The sequence below is a fragment of the Mastigoproctus giganteus genome, chromosome 6, assembly GCF_048544385.1.
Source record: "Mastigoproctus giganteus isolate SK-2022 chromosome 6, ASM4854438v1, whole genome shotgun sequence".
Classification (NCBI taxonomy): domain Eukaryota; kingdom Metazoa; phylum Arthropoda; class Arachnida; order Uropygi; family Thelyphonidae; genus Mastigoproctus; species Mastigoproctus giganteus.
In genome coordinates, this window is record NC_143580.1 from 223112354 (window position 1) to 223135272 (window position 22919).

The 22919-nt window shown below is 37.6% G+C and overlaps 1 protein-coding gene across 2 annotated transcripts in view; it reads left to right on the forward strand.

Moving 5' to 3' along the window:
• The window catches only part of LOC150085020 (cilia- and flagella-associated protein 36-like), an 86396-nt gene that overhangs the window by 17075 nt on the left and 46402 nt on the right, over nucleotides 1–22919 (forward strand). For both annotated transcript variants that reach the window (XM_090375721.1, XM_090375722.1), the window contains exon 2: nucleotides 11875–12020. In XM_090375721.1, coding sequence (XP_090231847.1) covers nucleotides 11882–12020 — 139 coding nt within the window. In that variant the 5' untranslated portion in view covers nucleotides 11875–11881. The remainder of the gene's footprint in view (nucleotides 1–11874; nucleotides 12021–22919) is intronic.

Genomic DNA, 22919 nt, shown 5'->3' on the forward strand with positions numbered 1-22919 from the left:
CGTGTTGGCCTGTTTGTACTTTATTTACTGCTCGAACATGGTGTGCTCTCTGATCTGGAATCTTCCTTTTCTGATGGAGTCAAAACCATTCTAGGGTGTGGGCGTTCTTTTGTCCCCTGTTACTGTAAGTTCGGTACAGCCCTACATTCTGTAAACAAAAGCCGCATCAAAACTGGCCTACCCATTTTATTACAGTTCAGTCAGCACCCCTCCTGCTGCTGCTACGCTAATCCGGTCCCTTTTGAATGTACACAGCGCAATCAAATCTGGTGAGTGCTTGTCTGTTTTAAACATTAGATATTTTCCAAAAATATGGTAAATTTTAAATTCCTAATATATGTAAGAATAGTTCTTACAGGTGCCACTCTCACTGTCAAGATTGTACTTCAAAATTTATTTAGTATCATTCACAGGAAAGAAAACTTCATTGTTTGTACTTTTTTTCAAAAAATGTTTTCTTTTAAATTTTATGTTGAATCTTCCCACTCTGTAGTATACTTTTATAAATATGATTACAGTATGTATATAATATCCAAGGTTTTGATTATAGAAAAATTTATTTCTCAATCACACCAGATAATCACAGGTCTTCTGCACTGTACAAGAAGTGCTGTAACAGTGATGGCCGACCAGGCTAGCCGGGTGGGCAAGTGCCTGCCTGGCAACCCAAAGGTTGCGGGTTCGATTCCCGCCTTGGGCTTGGATCAAAGTACTGCAAAAACCTTGGGAGGTGCATTATGGCCACAGAAGCCTATGCGCCAACAACTACCAAAAAAAAAAAAAAAAAAAAAGTAACAGTGATGAACCTAGGAGGGGTAATCAGGTTTAATACTATGAATAAATTAGAAAAAGCTGTTGTTCGATGTTAAATTATTATACAGTAACTATTCATATTATATGTAATTATATAACAGCTGGTTAAAAATTCAAGCTAAATTCTAGGACAATATTTTAAACCGTCAGTCACATACATCATTGTTATGTTATCCCCCCCTTTCCCAAAGAAAAGGTTAGATCTGCCCGTGCTGTAAATGAATTTACCAGAACTTTATCAGTTCTCGTCAGTTATTATTAGCAAGAAACATATATCATTGTTATGTTCCCCAAAGAAAAAGTTGGATCTGCTCATGTGCTGTAAATCAAATTAGGTACTTGAGGTTGTCACAGACATACTCTCAGATATGCCAGACAAGCTGAACTTGCTACCTGGGAGTCTAAAACACTGATGGAACTGATATTCGGGTGACACTCAAGTCAAGTGGACCCAATTTCAGCAAAGTCCGGACGGTCTGTAACAGCCAAATCCTCTGCTTGCACCTTCACAATGGTGGGACTGTTAATAATCCTTGGTATAACTTCCATGTACAAGTACATGGTGGGTGAACCAGGTGTGAACCAATGTAAGCAGGGGTCGAGGTGTGGTGCCCACACTACATGGAGGAATGCCGCCCCTCTATGTTACCAGGCAGTATTATTTATTTATTTTTTTTTATGTGAACCTCAAACACGAGAGATATTAGAACCTATAGTACTTAGTACTGTGCTTGGGTTGGAGGTTCAGAAGACGAAAGAAGATATTTGTTGACGTTGGACTTGAACTTCTGTAGATTGTAATTTTCAGGAAATACGTATGAAGGAAGGTTGTTCCAGAAAACGGCAGTTGAATGTATAAACGAGGAAGATGAAAAGTTGGTTCTGTGGGTTTGAAGTTGGACAGTAAATGGATGTTGGCTGGTGGCGGCACATGTTCGGACTGTTTTGAAAGAGAGAGCAGGAATTATACAAGCCAATTCAGAAGAACAGTGCCCATGGAAGTATCTGTAGAAGAGGCATGCAGCAGAAACACTACGTCTATGAGAAAGCGAATGGCGAGACTCTGTTAGAGATGAATCATTAATTAACCTAACTGCCCTCTTCTGAATGGAATCAAGAAGCCTGAGAGAGGTTTTGGGGGCACCACCCCAGATGTGGGAACAATATTCCATGGCAAGGCGGATTTGCGATTTACACAGAGTGAGCAGCTGTTTGGAAGAAAAGAAACACTGAGAGCGAAAGAGAAAACCAAGTTTTTTAGATGCAGAGGAAGCAATATTTGTAAGGTGATTTGACTCTCTCCAATCTGACAGAAGACTACAGGAGGCATTGAATGGAGCATGTTGGGAATGGTGGGAAGTGTTTTACCAAGATCATTAATACATGAGTTGGAAGAAAAATGGAATGCTAGCAGGTCAGCTTTATCCTTGGTTTAAGTGACAACAGAAATATCTGGTGTGGACAGAGGTGGAAGCAGAGATGGGCAAAAAGCAAGTTTTCTACTCTTAGCCTATTCAAATTCTAGTTTGGACTGATTAATAACTGCTTTACAATTGTTGCGAGCTTTGATGTAGGCAGAAAATGAAACAAGAATTGGAAACAAGCGATTAAGATATGCAACATTCTTCTCTTGAACAGGCTTAGCATATATATTGGAAAACCAAGGTTTTGATAAAGGACGAGATTTTAAAGTGGAGTTTGGGATAAAGGATTCCATTCCTGCAAGAATAATTTCACTGACACGATCTGAGCAAACGTTGACATCAGAAGTTTTGAAACAGTAATCCGACCAAGGAAAAGAAATCTCACAGGTCATCCCATTTTGCTTTCTTGTAATGCCAAACAACACGAGGTTGGGAATAGCCATGAGATAAAGCTCCATTGGGGAAGACACAGTCACCAAGTTGTGATCTGAAGTGCCTAAAAACCTCTCACTTCGACCGTGTTCTTAGAAGGGTTGTTTGTGAGAAAAAGATCAAGCGTGTTCGCTGTACGATTAGGATTGTCTGGTATTCTTATGGGTAAATGAACAATTTGTGCAAGGTCATTAGTAATTGCAAAAGCCTCAGCATCTCGACCAGCTGGGTCGGTGTGACTAGAAAACAGAAGCCAGCTGGAGTTGTAAACATTAAAATCACCAAGGAAAATTACCTCACTGTTAGGAAAGTTGGACTGGAGAAAGTCAAGTTGCAAAGAGAGGAGGTCAAAGAGCTCCAAGTGATTAGTGGAGTTGGGAGAATGGTAGAGACAACAGATGAATTTGACACAATGAGGTAGAGAGATTTTAAGCCAGAGAAGATCAAAGAGAGGAGACTCCAAATTGCCAAGTCTCTGACAGGGAATATCAGAATGGACGTATGCACAAGCACCACCTTTGAGGCAAAAGGAATCATACAGCGAATAATTTGGGCATCTGAGATGAGCAGTAGTTGAATCAACCGATAACTGAGATTCTGTCCGAAAAAGTACATGGGGTTTGGCAGACTGCCAGTGGAAATGGACATCGTTGAGATTAGAATTGAGACCATGTAAATTTGTGAAATCAATTAGGAAGTGCTTGGGAGGTTTAGATCTTTTTGCAGATAAGCTTGCTCTATTAGTTTGACAATTCATAGTGTATTCAATAGTAAGAAAAAGTGGGTGGGACATGCTGTATGAAGTAATGAAATTTTTGGATATGGCGTACACATGGTAAGAATTACCCAGATCCTTGACATAACGTGCCCTTGACAATGCTCCCCGCATACACACTACTCGGACTCCCTCCAGTCACTATCTGGCAGAGTAGAGGTAGCAAGATTAAACACTAGCTGATCCTGAAGCCTCGTAGAGAGTTACCAATAGGTTTGGTCCGGTGTACTAACTAGCGGCCGGTCTGCGAACACCGTTTTAGAGCCTTACCCTCGAAATGCGAGGAATATTGAATCTCGCCATGATGTTCATCATAACCTCAAAAGTCATCAATCATACTGCATGATGGCAGAGATAGGGAAGGGTTGACCGGAACTTAGCTCTAGAGACTAAACATGGGTTCCACCACTTCAAGCCTCCAATAAGCAAAGTGGTGGTATTGCACCGGTTGATGAGAGTCATCTAATACTGCCTGGTAACATAGATGGGCAGCATTCCTCCATGTGGTGTGGGCACCACACCTTGACCCCTGCTTACATTGGTCCACACCTGGGTGGTCATCCACCATGTACTTGTGCATGGAGGTTATACCCAGGATTACTAATAGTCCCACCATCGTGAAGGTGCAAGCAGATGTGGTGTACTAGCCGCCAGCCTGTGAACACCGTTTTAGAGCTGTATCCTTGAAATGTAAGGAATATTGGATCTCGCCACTATGTTCATCATAACCTCAAAAGTCATCAATCATACTGCATGATGGAAGAGATAGGGAAGGGTTGACTGGAACTTAGCTCTAGAGACTAAACATGGTTTCCACCACTTCAAGCCTCCAATAAGCAAAGTGGTTTTATTGCACTTAATGAGTCATCTACCACCTAATGCTTCTCTTGAACAACATTCTTGAGCAACATTCTTCTCTTGAACAGTCTTAGCACATTTATTGGAAAACCAAGGTTTAGATAAAGGATGAGATTTTAAAGTGGAGTGTGGGATAAAGGATTCCATTCCTGCAAGAATAATTTCACTGACACGATCTGAGCAAACGTTGACATCAGAAGTTTTGAAACAGTAATCCACATCGTAACTGGCTTGTTTCTAATTCTTCAGTTTCATTTTCTGCCTACACCAAAGCTTGCAACAATTGTAAAGCAGTTATTAATCAGTCCAAACTAGAGTTTGAACAGGCTAAGAGTAGAAAACTTGCTTCTTGCCCTAATGGTAGCCGAACATTCTGGTCTCTTGCCAAAGCTATTGGCCGCAACTTTTGCCCATCTGTGCTCCCACCTCTGCCCAAACCAGATGGTTCTGTTGTCACTTCAGCCAAGGATAAAGCTGACCTGCTAGCATCCCATTTTTCTTCCAACTCGTGTATTAGTGATCTTGGTAAAACACCTCCCACCATTCCCAACATGCTCCATTCAATGCTTCCTGTGGTCTTCCGTCAAAAGGATATCAGAAGGATTTTGACGAATCTTGTTGCTAAGAAAGCTCCAGGTCCTGATGGTATTTCTCCACTTGTTCTCAAAACCTGTGCTCCTGAACGTACTCCTATTCTTTGCTGCCTTTTTTCACTCTCTTATTCAGAAGGTGTTTTTCCTATTGTTTGGAAATTTGCTCATATCCAGCCAATTCCTAAAAAGGGTGACAAATCCCTCCCATCCAATTATTGTCCCATTGCAATTACTTCTATTCTTTCTAAAGTAATGGAGAAATCAATTAACCGCCAACTCTTAAACTACCTAGAAACCTTCCGTCTGATCAACTATCGCCAGTATGGATTCCGTCAGTGTCAATCCACTGGTGATATTCTGGCTTATGTTACCCATTTATGGACTAATTCAATGGAAAGGTTCAGTGAAACATAAGTAGTTGCTCTTGACATCTCAAAGGCTTTCAATCATGTTTGGCATAAAAGTCTTCTAAACAAGCTTCCATCTTATGGTTTGCCAATTGTTTTTAATAATTGGTTATCCAGGTTTCTCTCTGATCGCTCACTGAGGATAATGGTAGATGGCTCTCTGTCTTCTAACTTCTCCACTAATGCCGATGTCCCCCAAGGTTCAGTTTTTTCCCCCCACTCTTTGCCTCTTGTATATTAATGACCTTCTTCCATTTACTGGAAAACCTATCCATAGTTTTGCCGATGATAGCACATTGCATTCCACTTTCCAATTTGAGAAACCTTGCCCCTGCTCAATCAGTTTCAACTTTGCGAAAATCTGCTACCAATTCCTTACATGCTGATCTTCAGGTAATTCTCCAGTGGGGCAAAGACAACTTAGTTGATTTCAATCCTTCTAAAACTCAGTCTTGTCGTATATCTCGCAAAAAGGATTCTTCGGCTCCTATGCACCGACCGGGCTAGCCGAGTGGGTAAAGTACCTGTCCGGCAACCCAAAGGTCGCAGGTTCGATTCCCGCCTCGGGCTTGGATCAAAGTACTGCAAAAACCTTGGGAGGTGCAATATGGCCACAGAAGCCGACGTGCCAACAACTACCAAATCAAATCAATCTGCTCCTATGCTTATCTTTAGTGACACTCCGATTTCTAGGCAAAATAATATATCGCTTTTGGCGATTACCCTGACTTCTAATCTCTCCTGGCGCAAGCACATTACAAATATTGCTTCCTCTGCATCTAAAAAACTTGGTTTTCTCTTTCACTCTCAGTGTTTCTTTTCTTCCAAACAGCTGCTCACTCTGTATAAATCGCAAATCCGCCTTGCCATGGAATATTGTTCCCACATCTGGGGTGGTGCCCCCAAAACCTCTCTCAGGCTTCTTGATTCCATTCAGAAGAGGGCAGTTAGGTTAATTAATGATTCATCTCTAACAGAGTCTCTCCATTCGCTTTCTCATAGACGTAGTGTTTCTGCTGCATGCCTCTTCTACAGATACTTCCATGGGCACTGTTCTTCTGAATTGGCTTGTATAATTCCTGCTCTCTCTTTCAAAACAGTCCAAACATGTGCCGCCACCAGCCAACATCCATTTACTGTCCAACTTCAAACCCACAGAACCAACTTTTCATCTTCCTCATTTATTCATTCAACTGCCGTTTTCTGGAACAACCTTCCTTCATACGTATTTCCTGAAAATTACAGTCTTCCATATTTCCTTCATACGTATTTCCTGAAAATTACAGTCTACAGAAGTTCAAGTCCAAGTCAACAAATATCTTTTTTCGTGTTCTCAACCTCCAACCCAAGCACGGTACTAAGTGCTATAGTTTCTGATCCCTCTCGTGTTTTGGGTTTACATAAATAAAAAATAAATAAATAAATTTACCAAAAATTTATCACTTCTTGGGAGTTATTTTTAGCAAGAAATAGTCTATACAATGTATTATAAATATTCTTTATACTGGATTTTAATAATTAGTATATTTGTTGTCTGTATACTTTATTTCTTAGCAGGTTTTAAATAGCATAGCTACATCATTTGGAATCCAAAATACTTCAGCTGAATATTGCATGTCGAACATTCTGAAATTTTGTATTTTATAACAATTTTTATATATATCTTTTTTCTTTTTCTTTTTTTTTTTTTTTTTTTTTGAGTCTTTTTACATAACTCTAATGAACAACAGAAAACAACATAACTATGTAATGTTTAACTGAAAATGTAACTGGATAAAATATAAAAGGATAAAAAACTTTTAAAAATTTTATTTAGACGTACAATATTTTCACTTTTATCCTAAATAAAATTTTAATGTTTCATGTCATTACACATATATGGTGTCAAATAATTTCATTTAATTTTCAAAAAAATAGTTTCAATAATACCAGTGCATGCACAAATAGTCGTCAGTTATGAGCTTACTTGGATATTTTTCACCATTTTTGTTCATACTATTCTATGATACCCATATATTTTATCTCCCTATATATACATATGGGGATCCAAGAGTGAAGTGAGTAATTACAGATCTGTAAGTGTGACTGTTCCACAAGGAGAATATAATAGAGGTAGTAGTTAATGAAGTAATGCAGGATTATCTAAACAGGAATGTGGTTATATGGCAATTGTAGTGTGGATTTGTTTAGGGGATATCTTCATCTGACCATTCAGATTAGCTAATACGAAGTAGTCAGAACAGAACAGAACTCGATGCAAAAAATTATTTTTACATCATATATTTAGATTTTAGTAAAGTTTTTGATGCTGTTCCACATGAATGGCTGTTGTACAAATTAGAGCACTGGGACATTAGGGACAAATTACAGTTGTGGATAAATGGATTGAGTGGCAGGAGAACAGAGAATAGTTATAAATGCCCACTGCTCTTTATGGAGTAATGTTATTAGTGGAATTCCTCAGTGTTTGCTGCTGAGCTCCATATTGTTTTCAGTATTTATAAATGATATTAAGGAAGGTATATGTTTAATGACTAAGTTTACTGATGTTACCAGCGGTAGATAGGTTGGCTAAAAAGTAGCACCCGAGGTTTAACGTTCTCAAATTTACATACCAGTTGGATATTACCATATTCAAAGTAGTGGAGACTGAACAATGTATTGGGATAATCGTACAATCTAACATAAGGTTTCTGAGCAGTGCAGGAAGGCTGCTAGAATTGCTCATGGAGTTTTGTCAATGATATACAGAAATTCTGCTACTAGGGACAAGGTAATTATTCCATTTTATATGGCAATGGTTTAGGCCAGACCTTCAGTATTGCATACAGGTCTGGAAGCTTCATTTTAAGAAGGGTGTGGATCTGCTAGAATGAGTACAGAGAGGAGCAACAAGATTAGTGAAGGACACAAAAGGGTACTCTTACCATAATTTGTAGCATCCGAAAACTAGGCACCTGCTAGGAGATCTTATTAGCATTAGTAGAGGCATATGATACAAGAAAGCAAGCTTCTATAACATCAGCTAAAAAAAAAAAAACTTCCCATTTCACTCATCCATTCACTCCAGATACTAGTCCAGTTCTGCCTTAAACTTATTTAAGTTTTTGACTTCCACTACAACAGATAGAAGTTTGTTCCAACTATCAACCACCCACTGACTAAAGGCAAATTTTTTCACATCTGTTCTACAATTGTCTTTCCTCAGTTTGAATTTTTGTCCCTTCAGGTAAGTAATCTGAGCAAGAGGAAGAATCTCATAAGCATTGAGCTTGCTCAAACCATTCAAGGCCTTATACACCTCAATCAGATCACCTTGCAGTTTCCTAGTCTCCAGATGCTGCAATTTGCAGAACTTGTCTTTCTTGGTAAGAGCAACCCTTTGTTCCACTCACCAATCTCATTGCCCTTCTCTGTACTCGTTCCAGCAGCTCTATATCCTTCCTAAAATGAGGCCTCCAGACTTGTATGCAGTACTATGGTGTTTAAGGCTTTGAATGGATTGAGCAAGCTAAATGCTGAATGGCATCCTTCCTCTTGTTCAGACAAGAGGCTTTGTCTGAAACAAATCACTGTTCAAGTGATTTGTATTGCCACAGCACCATATAGTGACAAATTTTGTAACTAATTCCCCCCCCCCCCAATAAATGGCGAGCGCATTCTTTTTTGTACCTGTTGTCCAAATTTCTCTTCAGTAGATCTTGCTTAGCCTTAGATCTTGCTCCGGAGCCCTCTACGTAGGGGTACTTTAATTTTAACAACCCTGTATAATATGTATACATGAATAATTTTAAATATTGGTTATTTTGAATTATTTTTTTTTTAAATATCAAATAGCAAAAATAAATAAATTTTTATTTTGAAGTTTAGGGCTTGAACGTTGGATAATTTGAAGTCAGTCAGGTTGTTATTCATATTAGGAATTTGCCGTGCTGCATGTAAAAGAGTAGTGAAATTCTTAAGTTTTTCACTAAGAACAAGAATTAAAACATTCTCTGCTCATAATCACTTATTTCCTCATCCCCACAATGTTAAAAAAAATTAGTTTTTTTTTTTATTTATTCTGATCTGTTCAGTACTTGTACTCCTTCTAATTAGAGAATAACTGCTCATCCCTAATCAGCAGCACAACAGAATGAAAACTTTATAGTATTTATTTTAAACAGTTATTTTAAGATTAATTATTATCAGTGATCTGGTAAAGAAAGTATACTTTAGGCAAGCAAGCAAAGAAAGAAAGATGAAAGAAAGAATGCATTTCTTTGCCAACATCATATTCCTGTTAGAGTTTGCAGAATTATGCCAAATTAAAAAAAAAATCCATGCTCATTTCACATCCTTAGCATTAAAATAAATAAATATATATATATTTATGTATTTATATATATAAAATTATCCATTTTATATATATATATATATATATAAATTATTTTTATGTGTAGAATATAGTAAGTATACATATAAGTATCGAATTTAACTGATGCTACTAATGAAAATACGGTGTACCCTGGGAGCGATATATGTGTTGAACAAAGAGTGGAAGAAAGGAAAAGAAAATAAGTGTAACGATATAAAATGAAAAGAACCAAAAAGCAAATTTTGAAAAAACAACGACCAAGGTAGAAATAGCATTGCAGTATCTGTCATAATTTTTGTGTCTTCTTCAGAGGTCACAGAACATGTCAGAAACAGAAGTAAGAGTATTGCTGTCCTTTTCATAATTTTGGTGGATGACCTCTGAAGAAGACACAAAAATTATGACAGATATTGCAATGCTATTTCTACCTTGGTCGTTGTTTTTTCAAAATTTGCTTTTTGGTTCTTTTCATTTTATATCGTTACACTTATTTTCTTTTCCTTTCTTCCACTCTTTGTTCAACACATATATCGCTCCCAGGGTACACCGTATTTTCATTAGTAGCATTAGTTAAATTCGATACTTATATGTATACTTACTATATTCTACACATAAAAATAATTTATGTATACATTATGGTTGTAGGGTACCTTTGCGCTTGCAGTGTCCCTGATCCATAAGGGACACTGCAATTCATATTATCGCAATTCTAATCCATCTAAATCTTAATTTTCTTCCCCCACACATACCATACAGCTTCTCTATTTATTTTTATTTTTATTATTCGTAATTATATATATATATATATATATATATATTCAGCTTTAAATTATGATGTATACATCCATCTCTAATCAGTGTAGTTCACAGATTCAGTTAGAGTGCTATAAAAACTTCTATATAAACAGGCCAACTATTCACATTTTATACTAAATATACAATTGAGTTGGTCTCATAATTTAAAAAAAATGCAACTAATTAGTCCTATAAGCCAGATTAGTCTGTTTCTAAATAATATTAATTACTGTGGGTAGCAAAAATAAATAAACAAAATAACCATTGTTTGTTTGTTTGTATATTTAGAAACATAGATGAACCTATGGGGGACTGAGGGGTCTAAAGCCCCACTAATAACGTTTTCTGTATATTATATAATGTACTGCTGAATTCTGATGGGATTCTTCTGCTTGCTCAGATTACGAACCTGAGGGATGTGTGTTAACAGCGGGTGGTTAATTGCTGGAACAAACTTCCATCTGTAGTGGAGGTTGATAGCTTAAATAAATTCAAGGAGGAACAGGAAAAACTTTTAGAGTGAATAGATGTGTGAAATTTGTGAGTCTCTCCCCCCCCCCAAAAAAAATTTCTGGGTGTTCCATTGGTTAAGAATAGGTGGAATTTTTAAATAAGAAAGATAACAGATATGAAATAAATCGTTGTAGGTTATAAAATTTCATAAATATATTTGTAATCGAACATCTCTTGCTAGTTTTACAATGATGTAGAATGTACGTTCTACATCATTGTAATACAGTACTGTAGTTTATGTACTGACGTAGTTGCCAAATTACGATTGCCGTAGCATTTATCACTGCCAAGTAGTCTGTTGCATTTATTAGATTTTATTAACTTGTGTATTTTTTTTTCTTATTAATACGATCTACGTTGTTTAAATCCATTCACATTTCTTTGGTTTCGATATTATAACATTTTAGCTCAAAGGAGGTGAATGACCTTAACACTAAAACAGGTGTCAACAGTAGTGAGGTGAATGCCATCCTACTCAATTGTGACAATATCGTGTATAACAGCTGTACAGAGGGGGAAAAAAACGCATTTATCTGCTGCCCAATTAAATTTTAAATATAAACTCGACATTATAGTCTCTTGTTGTATCGACCAGTAACACATTCCACACTCCCTGCTTCTTAGTTTTTCACGCCATAACTGCCCCTGGTGGCAGTTCCTGGAACCAAATAGGTTACAACTGTGGAAAGTAAATTTTGTTAAATATTAAAATGAAAGATAAGATGACATTTTAATTCTATTTATTTAATATTTAGCGAGACGGGGAAGCGGATTATTATGTTTTCCAATGCTAATTTTGATCTGCATTTTTTTTTTTTTTTTACTAGATTTAAAAACGCGGAAAACAGCTAACACAAAAACAAACATATGTTGCCATGACAACCGTACTGGTTACTGATTGTTACAGGTAGCATATGAATTCCTGTCCACTTCAGTGCTACACCATGGCCGATGACGAACAGTTCAGCTGGGTATTCGAATCTCTCGTGGGATTTTTGAAGGGTCCAGTATGGGATGCTGCCGTTATGACATTTATCGAACAAAAGTCTGTAGGTAAGTTACATACTGATTTGTTTGATTTTATTGTTAAAGGCAGACCTGTCAGATCTAAGAAAAAGTCTGCAAAAAGGAAAAAAAAAAAAAAGTAAATCGATAATCAATAAGTAAGGAAGAATTACATTTTCGCAATATTGGAAATAAGGGATTTCAAAGTACCATCCGCATTAAGTTTTAAAAATGCATTTGCTAAAAGACATGCAAAATTCAACAATTTGATAAAAACACAAATGTTAATGAAAATATTAATATGACAATAAATTTATTATTAATTAAATTTAGTTATAAAAAAGGTCGTGTGGTCATTTTTCAAAAATACTATATTTTTTTCCACTTTATTGGCCTTCGATTAATGACAGTAACCATTTTTATTAGAATAATGAGCTACAGTGGTTTCCAATATACCCTTGATTAAAAGATGATCTCTTAATACCTTACGATATTGGCTCTGGAAAAGAATTATTCTGAAGCATTAAGCTACGCGAAGTCTGTGTAATATTCTTTATCGGTCTGTGACATGTATTCTGAAACACAGCCGAACTTTGATACAAGCCCTTAGCTAAAATCAAATGTGGCAAAGGTATTCTGTTGATATTAATTTATACTAACCTCTGAGGCTAAAACAAAAGTTTTATCTAGCTCAATAAAAGGTGCGTTTAATTAGTTATTAAAGGCCTGACAAAGATTGCCATGTTAGTCAACTTTAAAGCCCGCGCAGGTAAAATCTCGTCAGTGGCGCGCAGAATTTTTATGGCTTTTTTTTTTTTTTTTTTTTTTTGTTTGACGCAGGGTGACTGAGTTCGTCGATCTCAGACGAGAGTGGTGTGGTTTTACCTCCTGGAAGTTCGGGTTTTTCGTCCAGCAAACAGACAAATCGATTATCAATACAAGCAATTTACAGACAATATGCTGATGCTTCGTTGCTTTGGCACTTAACACAACTTACTCACCCCCAACTTTAAAAAAATGCGCGAAAGTCTGTAGGTTATAAAAAAAAGTCCTGGAGTGCTTTTATGTTGCTATAATTTTTTTTGTTCGATGATAAATAAAAAAAGTTTCTAAAACTTGAAAATATACTTAGTGCGATTTCAATTAAAATTATGTATGAAAAATGACATTCTAAATTTTTCTGCAAGCATTTCTCTGTTCCGATGAACATTATCATAGCTGGGGCCGATGTTTGCAATTTATAGGAAGGCTCAATATCTTGTCTATACTTTATTACTAAACTAGGTCCTTACTGCTAAAGAGAAAGTAGACATTACTGTCTGTACAAGAGGATGATTAAAAAAACATTAGGGCCACCCAAGAACTATCTTATATACCCATGCATACTGTTTCCATAAATTGCGATTATTTCTGGTCGATTTGCCTGCTGCACCGGTCACATGGTTATAATCGCCGTTATACGGATAAGAATCCGAATTCGAATCACGTCAATGACGCAAGGAACTTTTTTTCGCAGTTTTACTCAGTGGAAAAAAGTCGGTCTCAATCGCAGACAGCAATGTTTTCCCCCCCCCGGAAAATCGCGGTTTTCGTCGCGCAAAACAGGCAAACCTACCAGAGAACATGCAATTTTTGAACATATTACATCTGGGCAGATGAAATAGCTCTAATACGACAGTTTTTTTCGGGTTTTTTGATTTGCCTGTTTCCAAGCGAAAAGACATGCAAAAAAGTTAAGACAGTGCCTTGCTGTCTGCGCCTAAGACCAACCACACCCCACGGAGCGAAAAAGCCCATAAAAATTCCTTGCGTCATTGACGGGATCGAATCCGTGCCTTTTTCACCTAGTGAAAAAGGCACGGATTCGATTATAATCCGTGCCTTTGTGTTATATTATAATAATTCGATGGGGACGGTGATTATAATCACTGTGCTACCGCGCAGGCACAAGACGACCGCTGGACCACATTTGGAGTATTCTTTTATGTCTGGAGGCTGCACCTGAAAACAGATATAGAACGTCTGGATAGGATTTAGAGAAGGCCGACCAGATTGGTGACGAGTGCAAACGGATGGACATACTAGACATGTAAAGGGAGACCTTGGAATATATAAGGCACTGAAGGAAAATGAGTGAGGTCTGTTCTCCCTCGTGGAAGAACAGATCTCATTCGTTTTAGACAAATCAGGGGAAATAGAATCTCAGGGAGTAACAGATTAGATCACATGATGTTCACTTACAGGCTGTCAACATTACAATAAACTATCTCCCGACGTGGTGGAGATTGAGTCTGGTTAAGTTTAAAGCAGAATGGTACGAATGTTTTTTTTTTTTTTTTTTTTGTATATTATTTTTATGGGTATATCTTACACATCTTGGCCGACTTAATTGGGTAGCTTGTTTTTTTTTGTTTTTTTTTTCTCGGAAACGATTTTCGTTCAGCAAACAGAAAATTGACCACGGAACGTATACAATTTACAGACATTATACATGGCGCAATACGGCTTCTTTCTTCACCTAAAATTCTGTAACAACCAACCAACGAGTATCATTGAGCTTACTAATACTAACACCCTGTCTTTCAAATTACCTGAAAGAAAGAAATCGGGAGCATTTAAATTATTCGATTTTACTGACTAATTAATATCTCCAGACTGTAAATAAGGCTTCTAATAAAATTAACATGGTTTCTTTCATATGTTGGCCATGTCTTGCTGAAATCACATGTTCTTAGCTATGGATCTCGCGTATCATATTTCTGTAATGCATCCCGGTAACTGTAGGCATTTGACCTACAGGATTTTCAAAATAATAATGGACGATAATGTTGCTGCTACTGAAGTTGAAGTGACTGAAGCTATTATCCTTGGGTGGGATGGTAAATCGCCGGCCCCAGACCCGCCGACTTGCTCTCTTGATAAAGATGTTAAGAGGACATTCTTATCGCAACCTGGTGTTTATATAAACATGTTTAATAAATATCTTAATGAAGATGCCTTCCCAAACCTGGAACGCTGCACAATTAAAATTAATCGTTAAAAGTTTTGATAGAACGCTGAATCAAAATGGTTCGCTCTTCTCCGTGTACTTGGAAAAGTATATGAACGGTTATGTATTAACCGATTGATGATTATGTATAACTTTAAGGATATGTCCTCTAGAAACTATTTTTGTTTTCAAAAAAGGTACATCAACCGAGGATGCAATTTATAATTTGATTCAAATTGTTGAGAGGAGTGACGAGCGGTACGTTCTAGGTGTGTTTGTCAATTTTTAAAGGTGCCTTCAATAGGTTCTGGTGGGGAGGCATTATGGCTAAAATCAGGAAAACTGATTGTTCGAGTAATTTATTTTCTGTATTTAAGAATTTTTTTTATATTTTAATAAAAGAAGTGTAACAGTAGTTAAGACCTCACATACAGAAGTAGTTAGAGATGTAACTAGAGGGTGTCGTCAAGGTGATAGGCCCCTTTGCATGGAATATTATTCCCGATGAGTTTTTAGTGTAACAAATGGAAGACATTGACTTAATAGCATATGCTGATGATTTCATATTTCTTGCTCATGGGAATTCTCGCTCACAGATCGAAGAACGAGCTGCAAGGGCTCTAGAAAGTTTCTATAATTGGAGTAAAATACATAAATTACCGATCTCCAGGCATAAGACTGAACCCTCGTGAGTAGCACAGTTGGTATGTTCGCCGTCCTCCCATACCGGGTGGAAAACACCTGAGTTCGAATCCAGCTGATGACGGGAGGAATTTGTATGGGTATTTTTCGCAAAGTGCTGATTTAGGTGGTCTCAGGGGAAGGTAGCATTTTTTTTTTTTTTTTCTCCCCAGATACACAGGTTTTTCGTCCAGACAAAATACACAAACAACATGATCTTAGTTGTCGATGCCTCTAAAATCCAATAACAACATAAGACTGTTCACAGTGCTGTAGTCGTAAAATGAGCAGTAGTTATGCTCTATGAATGTTATGAAAAGCAGAGAGCAAATATACTGTGCTTATCAGGCTTATTGATCGAAATCCAGATGGTATAGCGTGTACCCATTTGTGTGTGTGTGTGTGTGTGTATATATATATATATATATAGTATATTTACTTATATATACGAGTATATAGCACGCGCTGATGCTCAAAAACCGTACTACAATGATATACAGCATGGAACTACCACGCTCATGTGTGAATCACATAACGTGAATTCAACCAAGCCCAGAACTGCTCTATTTGAACCCATGCTATGCGTTCTTATTAAAGTAATTAAGTATTGGCAGTCGATTGGTTATTCAGAAGCCACTTTTTTCAGAGAAAAATGCAAATGTGCTTGCAGTGGTGCTGAGACCGTCGTGATTGGACAGTGGTACAATTGGAGAACGTGATGTAGTCTGACGAATCACGATACACTTTGTTTTGCACCGATGGTAGCAGAGAGGGTGGTGAAAACCTCACAAAGCGATGGACCCTGCTTGCCTTGGCATCTGGAACTGGTATCATTGTATGGAGAATGTTTTGTTGGTGAGGACGGGGTACGTTGAATGTCATCCAGGGAGACCTAAAATTTTTATTAGATGTACTGCAACCTGTAATGTTACACTATTTTCCGAAGGTGATGGCCACTTTATGAATGACAATGCAAAAGCGCATTGTGCAAGAATGGTTCAGAGAACATGACACGGATTTCCACTACCTTCCCTAGCCTCCATATTCATCTGATCTCAGTAGTATGGAGAATCTGAGATATGTTGGAGAGAGCTATTAGGCAACGAAGTCTTTTCCTTCAACTTTGTAGCAGCTATGCGATATTTTGCTGGAAGAATGGTTCCAGTTAGACTAAAATGCACTAGAACACCTTATAGAATCCATGTCGTGCTGCACACTTCCTGTTGTTTGAAACAAAGGCTGCCCTATTGGATACTAAAAAAAGATTCGTAGGAGTTTTTTTGTCTAGTGTGTGTGCATTTATATACTGTATTTGTAAAGTTATGTGAGATTTTGCGATATTTTTATTTGCACTCTTAATTTAAAAAAGTCAGTTGTGCTAAACTTTTTCTGATCGTCATGTTTCTTCAAAAGTCAGTTAAACATAACTATTTATTCTTCATTCTTGCTGTAATGTACGTTATGAAGCAAATTCAGAAATTGTTTCAAATGCAGTATATAGTGGAATATTATGTAAATAAAATTCGCCTAAAAAAGAACAAATTATTATGGTAGGGTGTGATCTATTATGATATTGTATCTTGTGATCTGTCAAGGCAACAAAATAAATAAAGCAAATAAGTAAACGTGTATTTATTTTTTTTATTTCTTAAGTTGGATACATTTTTTATTTCAAAACTTCATGAAATGTGAATACGTATTTAGAGAAAGCCCATATGATAGATGGTTAGTAACTGGTACAAGAACGAATTGCCATATTGGGACCAACCGCTCTGCGTACGTATATTATGTCCATAAATTCAATGTGTTCTCTGATCGGTTCGCTTTTATTGCTGGTCGAAAAACCTGAGGTTTTCGTGGGAGGGAACATTGCTTTCTTCACCTGAGACTGATTGATTAATTCAGCCACGGAATAAAAAAATATATATATAATAATAATAATGTCCCAGAAAGTACCTCACATCATTCAAATGATTCAAACTGGCCCTTTTCCGCCGGGTGTGGACAGGACGATGATTATAGCCGATGTGGCATAATATAATAGGGGTGTTTTTTTTTTTTTTTTTTTTTTTTTTTTTTTTTTTTATATGTCTAACGCATGTGTTCCCTCTTCCGTTTCCTCGTTTGAGGGATTGAAAAGCGGAGTGGGTTTAAAATCTTGTTCATTAAAACTGGACAAAATTTTGACAAGAAAAATCCAAGAGTCATTATTATTATTAGTGACATACACATGGTACAAGAAAGCCAGCTTATAAAGCATCTGCCACAAAAACTCTCCCACATCACCTTCATCCCCTCTAATTCTTCTTCAATTTGAGTTTTTGCCCCTCATGTGTATAGTCTGAGCAACAGGAGCAATGCCATCAGCAGTGAGCTTTTTCAATCCATTCAAAGCCTTAAAACACCTCAATCAGATCACCCGTAAGGTGCCTAGCCTCAAGTCTTTGCAATTCGCAGAACGGTTTCAGCAGAAGTTATTTGGGGTTGTTATGACTAGCATTAGTAGAGGCATATGATGCAAGAAAGCAAGCTTGTGCAGCATCAGCCAAAAAAAAAAAAAAAAACCCCTTCTACTTCACCCCTCCGTTCGTTAGAAATACGTGTCCAGCTGAGCCTTAAATTTATTTAGGCTATCAACTTCCACAACAAGGGATGGAAGTGTGTTCCACCAACCAACTACCCGCTGCCTAAGTCAAATTTCCGGACATCTATCCTACATCTGTCTTTCCTCAATTTGAATTTATGCCCTCTCAGGTGATTATTGTGAGCAAGAGGCAGAATCCCATCAGCATTGAGCATGCTCAAACCATTCAAGGCTTTATACACATCTATCAGATCACCTCGCCGGTGCCTTGCCGCCAGACACTGTAAACATATGAAGAGTTTGTTATTGCGTGTTCTCTTAGTGGGTCTGCATCAAAATACTGCATGACACTCAGCATTTAAGGAAGCAAGAGTCGATCTGTGTTAGTTTGTAATCGATGACGTGTGGAACATGGCATTCGAGTGGTCCAAGTTATAAAAGTGCGCAATCGACAGATGTACTATTGGCTGATTTCATTAACATCAGCAATGATCATTGCTGACATAATGCACGAATTTTTTTGTAATGGCAAATAAATTATATATGTTTTCTGTATTTCTTTCTAACAATTTTCATACTAAATTTTATGATTTTTCATAATATTAAAATTGAAAAACACGTTTTTCCTTTCTATTGCTAGAAATTTTTTTAAAAATATATTTCGCACAGAGAGAGAGACACACAGAGTATTGCTACTGGATCAACCAATGTACTTTGCTTAAGCTGTCACTAGAGTTGGAGAAAAAGCTATTTGATTTTTTTATTTTTACTTTTGTACTAACTTCGTCAAGCATAACAATACAGGCTTGGAAATCTATAAAAGGGTACAGTACTTAATGCTTGGCTAAGCGGGCATGAAGAATGGATATAGATTTTCAGTTAGTTTTATGATATTTGGAACCTGGCTTGACCTATTATTATGTAGATGCCAAAATTATTTGCCGTTAAACCTTAGAATACAGTTTTCATAATCACCGCCCCTCCTCCCAACGAGAAAGGTTCCGGGTTCAAATCGCATGTAAGGACCTTTTATCGCCCTTTTTAACTTGGTTGAATTAGACGGTCTTAGGCGTGGATAGCATTTTCGCCCAGAAACGATTAGCATTAGTAGAGGCATATGATGCAAGAACGCAAGCTTATACAGCATCCGCCAGAAAAAAAAAAAAAAAAAAACTTCCACTTCACCCCACCGTTCGTTCGAAATACCTGTCCAGCTGAGCCTTAAATTTATTTAGGCTATCAACTTCCACAACAAGGGATGGAAGTCTGTTCCACCAACCAACTACCCGCTGGCTAAAAGCAAATTTTCGGACATATATCCTACATCTGTCTTTCCTCAATTTGAATTTATGCCCTCTCAGGTGATTATTCTGAGCAAGAGGCAGAAACCCATCAGCATTGAGCATACTCAAACCATTCAAAGCTTTATACACCTCTATCAGATCACCTCGCCGGTGCCGTCTCCAGACACTGTAATTTGCAAAACTTAAGCCTTTCTTCGTAAGAGCAACCCTTTGTTCCATTCACTAATCTTGTTGCCCTTCTCTGTACTTGTTCCAGCAGCTCTACATCCTTCTTGAAATGAGGCCTCCAGACCTGTATACAGTACTCAAGGTGTGGCCTGACCATTGCCTTATACAAGGGAATAGTCACCTCCTTATCCCTGCTAGAAAAATTCCTGTATATCATTGATAAGACACCATGAGCTACTCTTGCAGCCCGTCTGCACTACTTAGAGAACTTCATATCTGCTTGCACAATTACCCCCAGGTCCTTTTCATTCTCTACCACTGTCAGTGTAGTACCACAGAGTTGATATGTTGCTCTGGGGTTGCTGTTTCCCATATGTCGTACTTTACATTTGTCAATGTTAAACTTCATTTGCCACTTCTCAGGCCATCTGCTCAACCTTTCCAGCTCCTGTTGCAGCAGCATAGCGTCAGTAGGGTCCTTAACAACCCTGCCAACTTTTGTATCGTCTGCAAACTTGGACATTAAGCTTGATATACCATCGTCAGTATTATTTATAAATACAGAAAACAATAATGGACCCAACATTGAACCCTGAGGGACTCCACTGATAACATTAGTCCACGATGAGCAGTGTCCATTGATTACCACCCTCTGTCTTTTCCCCTTCAACCACCCCTTTACCCATGGCAGCAATTTGCCTCCAATGCCACACTGCCCCAATTTGTGCAGCAGTCTTCCATGTGCAACAGTATCAAAAGCCTTTCTAAGATCCAAGTATATGATATCAAAGTTATTCCCTGCATCCAGTTCTTTTGTGACTGCATCATAGTATCCAATCAAATTGGTCAGGCAAGACTTCCCCTTAACAAAACCATGTTGTGGGCGCATTATAGCCTTAGTTGCTAATGGGCCAATAAAACCCAACCAACTGAAGTCTTGTCTAGATCATCCTGCAGTGATTCTTTAACCAGTGCCTCCATTAATTTTCCTGGAACAGAAGTTAAACTCACAGGTCTATAATTACTTGTGTCAGCCTTTGTGAATTGGGATCACATCTGCACATATTCAGTCTATGGGTACCTCCTCTGAGTCCAAGGAAGCTCTCATAATTATGGCTAAGGGTTTGTTTACTTCCTTTGCTGCCTCCTTTAATATAACTGGATAGATCCCAACCACGCCAGGTGCCTTTCTTATGTTTATCTTCAACAATTTCTCCTCCACTTTACTCTCAGTTATTACAAGATTATCTAGCTAACTGCCAGAGTTGAAAATACCTCTGGCATTCCCCTCGCTGAATAACTCATCTGTGAATGTCGATACAAAATATTCGTTTAGTTTGTTAGCTACCTGAGCAGGATCGTCAACAGTTGAATCATCGAAATCAAGTGGACCAATCTGATTCATCCCTTTCCTTCTAGAGTTTACGTAAGTAAAGAACTCTTTGCTGTTTTTCTTTGCATCCCTTGCCAAATATTTCTCGTAATCTGCGTTTGCCTGCCTAACATCCTTTGTAACTTGGTTACAGATCAACTTGTATCTGTCATAGGCTTCTGTGTCACGTGTTAGAATATATGTATCCCATGCACTTTTCTTCTCTGCCATATGTCTCATTAATTCATCTGACATCCATTTAGGCCTAAACCTTGAACAATATTTCTTAGTTCGTATGTAAAGCCTAGTAGCTTCCAAGATAAGTTCTTTGAATGCTTCCCATTTTGAATTTGCTGTTGGTAACATCATCAGTTGGTCCCACTGCATAGAATTTAAATACTGTCTCAGACCACCATAGTCGCCTTTACGAAAGCAATAACCCTTCCATTTACCCCTGATGGTAGTTACCTTTTTGAGTAAATCCCACTTCAGCAGACTGTGATCACTGCCACCTAGTGGTTTCTCTATCTGCAGATTCTTAATGCATGAAGAATCATTACTGATAATCAAATCAAGAGTATTACCTGTCTATTTGCTGCCGGAACATGCTGATGTAGAAAACAATCATCCAATAAATCCACAAAAGCCTTGCTAGTGTGTGAGTGACCAACCCACAAATTCCAATCAGTATCTGGGAAATTAAAATCCCCCATTTATAAGATTCTCGGATTTACTGGCCCACTCTATTTTCCTGTACAGTTTCTTATTATACTCATCAGAGTCATTAGGTCTGTAGCACACTCCTACTCTCAATTTTGACCTCCCAATGCTTATGTCACACCAAACTGACTCGACACTGCACTGTCCATCGATGTCGCCTGGCGTCACTTCCTTGGATTTTATGTGTTTCTTAACTAATAGCATAACCCCCTCCTGCCCGTCTATCCTTTCTGTATACATTGTACTCCCCAAATTCCAGTTCTGCATTCCTTATATCAGTGTGACACCACGTCTCTCATATACGTACCAACAATATCCGCCTTTGATGCTTTGAGCAATACTTCAAATTTATTTACCAAACTCCTAGCATTGGTGTACACGCAAGTATACATGCACCTGTTCTTTTTCTTAGCTACCTTAACACAACCAATGTGTTTACTTGTACCGCAATGACTCCCAGCAGTCTCTGAAATATCCTGCTTCTTGTTTTTCAGGCTTCTGCTCATTCCAATAGAAACAGTGCAAGAATCACTTTCACCTTTGCCAGTGGCTACTGTTAATCTATTAGTCTTTGTATCCCCCAAGCTAGCAGTTTTCCGACCCACCTAACACTGCCTCGATAACATCAGCAAATATTCTTGCACCCTTTCTATTTAAGTGTATCCCATCCCTGTAGAAGCAGTCTCTTCTGTTAACAATTACAGACCAGGCTGAAAAAATTTCTACCCCTTGAGCCTTGCACAATCTTTCCAGGGCCGAATTGATCGACAAGGCTCTCATCATATACTCCCTCCTATCGTGTCTGGGCAGAATTGCAGACACTTTCAAATTCGACCCTAATTCACTGCTTTTTTTCAATATATATATATATATATATATATATATTTTTTTTTTTTTTTTTTTTTTTCTTTTGATGTTAAACGTTCTCTAGTATGGCAATATATGCCAAAACATACATTACTGAATTCTGTATTTCTGCTATATTTATTACCATTTAAATAGTTAAGGAATAAACAATTTCAAATTCTATTAAAAATATTGTCAAGATAGAATTTACTTTTTCTCTATAATTTTGAAATCAAAAATGAAAGAAAATTACACTGAGTAGCCATTTTATTAGGTACACTTG